At 39.0% G+C, this 3,455-nt stretch overlaps 1 protein-coding gene across 1 annotated transcript in view; it reads right to left on the bottom strand.

The window, feature by feature from the left end:
• Positions 1-3,455, bottom strand: part of PDE11A (phosphodiesterase 11A) — a 191,541-nt gene that overhangs the window by 31,545 nt on the left and 156,541 nt on the right. Inside the window, exon 13 of the mRNA XM_008585781.1 lies at positions 1,406-1,489. Within this exon, the coding sequence (XP_008584003.1) occupies positions 1,406-1,489 (84 nt within the window). The remainder of the gene's footprint in view (positions 1-1,405; positions 1,490-3,455) is intronic.

Here is a 3,455-nt window from a genome sequence, read left to right as displayed (position 1 = left end):
ATATATATATATATATTTATATTTACTGATCACATAGGAAGAATGTGTAGACTTCGGTTTGCTCCAAAGTAGCTTTGCAAACTAGTACCAAAAATTAATCAGTCTTCATTCTCCTGAGCTTTACACACAGTAAAAGGAATTTATTAATTGGAAGAATAATTTATTCATCCCATTTATTGCCTAAGTGTGCACAGGAAACTCAATAACGTTAAAAAAATAATTCAGTGAGGGTAGTCAAGGTCAATTTAGCAAAACAAGATATAACTGATCCAACAGCTGCGGGCCTTACACATGGGGTCCCAGCTTATTCAGAGACATAGAGGATGGGAGGAGCAGACAGGAAGAAAAGAGAGCTGAGGATCCCCTTATAGTAAATTGTACAACATTCTTGAAAATAATCAATTTTAAATTATTTTAAGACTTTATTGGCCTGATTTTTGGCTATTATGTATTTGATGGATAATATAAAACAAAAAATGAATTTACTTTTATTTATTTAAAAATTACATTTACATCTTCAAGACAGTATTCTAGATTTTTTTCTTTTTCCAGAGTACTGTGACAGGCCTCAGCAGTTACTAAAAGTGCTGAAAACAAAGTGGTAGATAAGCTTGAAACTTAATGGTTGTGAAGTCCTTAAAAAACAATACTGTGTTTCTAATGGAGTCACACAGAGTGAGAAACTAAAGAGGTTTTGCTTTCCCTGCATGCTTCTCACTTTGAAGTCAGAAAAGAAGTTCAGTCTGATTGAGCTAGGTGGGGGGTTAAAGAACTCGCCAGGTTTTACATATGAAAGCAAATGCTTACAAGGAGAATTAAAAGCCAATGTACGCTAAACTGTTAGTGTTAACTGATGCCAGCCCTAATCTGTACTCAAAAAGTGGAGTATGCAGAGTCTTGCAGGCCAGGCAGCAGAGCTAGAAATCATGAGTGCATCTTGCTCAGCACTCATTGGTTGAGATTTGTCGCATGCATCTCAGACAGCGGCAGGTTTTGAAGATGGAAGATGCTTCACACACCCCCCCCCCCCCGGGCCTAGACCATGAGGTCAGAGCAGAAAACCAAGTTTCATGGAACCCTCTTGTCTCTCATGATATCAATAAAACTAAAAGAAAAATTGTAAACAAAATAAAAAGGATTGCTGTGGTCAAGTATGTTTAAGAAATTTAGAGTTAATTAAGGTGAAACATTTCTTTCCTGAAAGATTTCCCTGCGACTTCCATATTTTAATGTGTGCACGGGCCACCCCTATATAGGATCCGAACCTGTGGCCTCGGCGCTACCCACACTGCGCTCTCCTGAGTGAGCCACGAGGCCGGCCCCGAAAGTGACTGCTTCTGAAAGTGTCTTATACACACTCTTCCTTTTCTGTCATGATGCGCAGACCCTCCCAAATCAAGATTACCTGATACAAGGGCATGCAGATGCTATCAATCCACTCCAATTGCAATCGAGGCAGTTCATCTTTCCGGTTCCGATCAAAAATAGCCTAGAATGGAGGAAGAGAACCTTGCTTTATTACACCGGAGTATTTCACAGGTGCTGTGTCAAACACTTTGCCACAATGGTCCAATTTTTACCAACTGAACACTTCACAAATCACAATCAATCTTTACACATACTTTCTTTTCCTTTATCTACGATGAGAAATAAAGTATTTTCACTTCTTTTTATGAGATTTGTAAGAGAATTTATTTGAGCTTTATAGCATGCAACTCCTTGGGGCCAAAGTCTGTCTTCAGATATAGGTAACTGCTACTAAATCAAGTCAGCAGGTCATTGGGAATTGGGTACAAGTCAAGGGTAAAAGTATATGTTTTATTGCCACAAAAATAACATAGGCTTTTATTTCTATAGCAAGAGTGTGGGAGAGAATAGGATAGCTCGGAAAAGATCCTTAAAAACATTTAAAAAAAAAATTTAATTTGAATTTTTCATTGGTTATGAATATTCATGAGATACAAAGCTGATTGTCACCCCTCGTGCCCAAGATGTGAAGGCCAGATCCATAGTGGCAGCATGCCCATTACCAGAAATTGCGACTGTACCCCGTATCCTCCACCCAATTATCCCCAACCTCCCTCACCTTCCACCCCCACTCCACTTTGTATCCCTAGGTGTGCTCTCTCCCTCTGTAAGTCCAAAGCACCACTGTGGTCTTTCTTTCCTTCCTTCTTTCCCTCTTAGCTCCCACTTATGAGTGAGCACATGTGGTATTCATCCCTCTGTGCTTTGCTTATTTCACTCAACATAAGTTTCTCCAAGCTCATCCATGCTGTTGCAAATGGGACAATTTTATTTTAAATAGAAATCATTTGTACTAATTTTTCAGGGTGGGATGTTGGTTTGGCAGACTTAACAAGGGAAACAACCCACTGGCTTTGGAGGGTTAAAATAGATTCCTTGAACGAACACTGCCATTTCTACTCCAGTGAGGACGTCCCTCCATGTGTTCTTAAGGAGGAAGGCCAGGGTCTCAGAAACTACCTTGTGCCCTTACTTATCTAGAAAACTGGGTTGCCAAGTTACAACTTGCCCTGACTTATTGTCTTAGGGTAGGTTTTGCCTTTCCTCTAGATAAATTTTGGCATCCACGTCATTTTGTTATCCTTATTGGACATGAGGGCAGATCTAAGCCATTTCCTTGGTCCAGAGATGTTGGAAAATCCTGTATCCTTCAAACTGAAGTATGAGACTGGGAGTGGGTAGGGCAGAAATCACTGGTGCCAAATCTGACGAAAATATCTCCAAATTAGGGAGAAAGTCACTGAATCCCACAGGCCTTGCTCATCCTTGTCTTGCGATGTGAAATATCAGGAAAGAGGACTGGAATTCAGAGAAGACTGTGAAATACACTGGAGAAAGGGACAGTTCTTGTGAACCATGAATCTTAGTCCAAAATATTCCTTTGAAAAATATTACTCTGTTGTATTTTCTCTATAGCTCTCTTTGATATATGAAATTTTATTTAATCACTCTGTTTCTGGTAGGTATTACAAAGTTACTTTTTTTTTTAAACTCAGTGGTTTTTAGTATATTCACAGAGTTGTGCACCCATTACCACAATCAATTTTAGAACATTTTTATTACCTTAAACAGAAGCCCCATATCATTAGCAGTCACTCTTCATTTCCCCCCGAACTCCTAGCTATAGGCAACCACTAATCTACTTTCTGTCTCTGTGGATTTGACCATTCTGCACATTTCACGTAAGTGAAATATGATATGTGGTCTTTGTGACTGGCTTCTTTTCACTTAGCATAATGTGTTCCAGGTTTATCCTTGTATGATGCATCAGCACTTCATTTTTATTGCCAAGTGATACTCCATTGTATAGCTACACCATGTTTTATTTATTCATTCATCAGTTGATCGACATTTGAGTTGTTTCCACTTTTTGGCTATTATGAATAATGCTGCTATGAAAATTCACATGCAAGCTTTTGTGTGCATAC

The sequence above is a fragment of the Galeopterus variegatus genome, unplaced genomic scaffold, assembly GCF_000696425.1.
Source record: "Galeopterus variegatus unplaced genomic scaffold, G_variegatus-3.0.2 Scaffold3710, whole genome shotgun sequence".
Taxonomy (NCBI): Eukaryota; Metazoa; Chordata; class Mammalia; order Dermoptera; family Cynocephalidae; genus Galeopterus; species Galeopterus variegatus.
The sequence above is the reverse complement of the archived record's forward strand: the minus strand, read 5'-3'. Positions and strand labels throughout refer to the sequence as shown.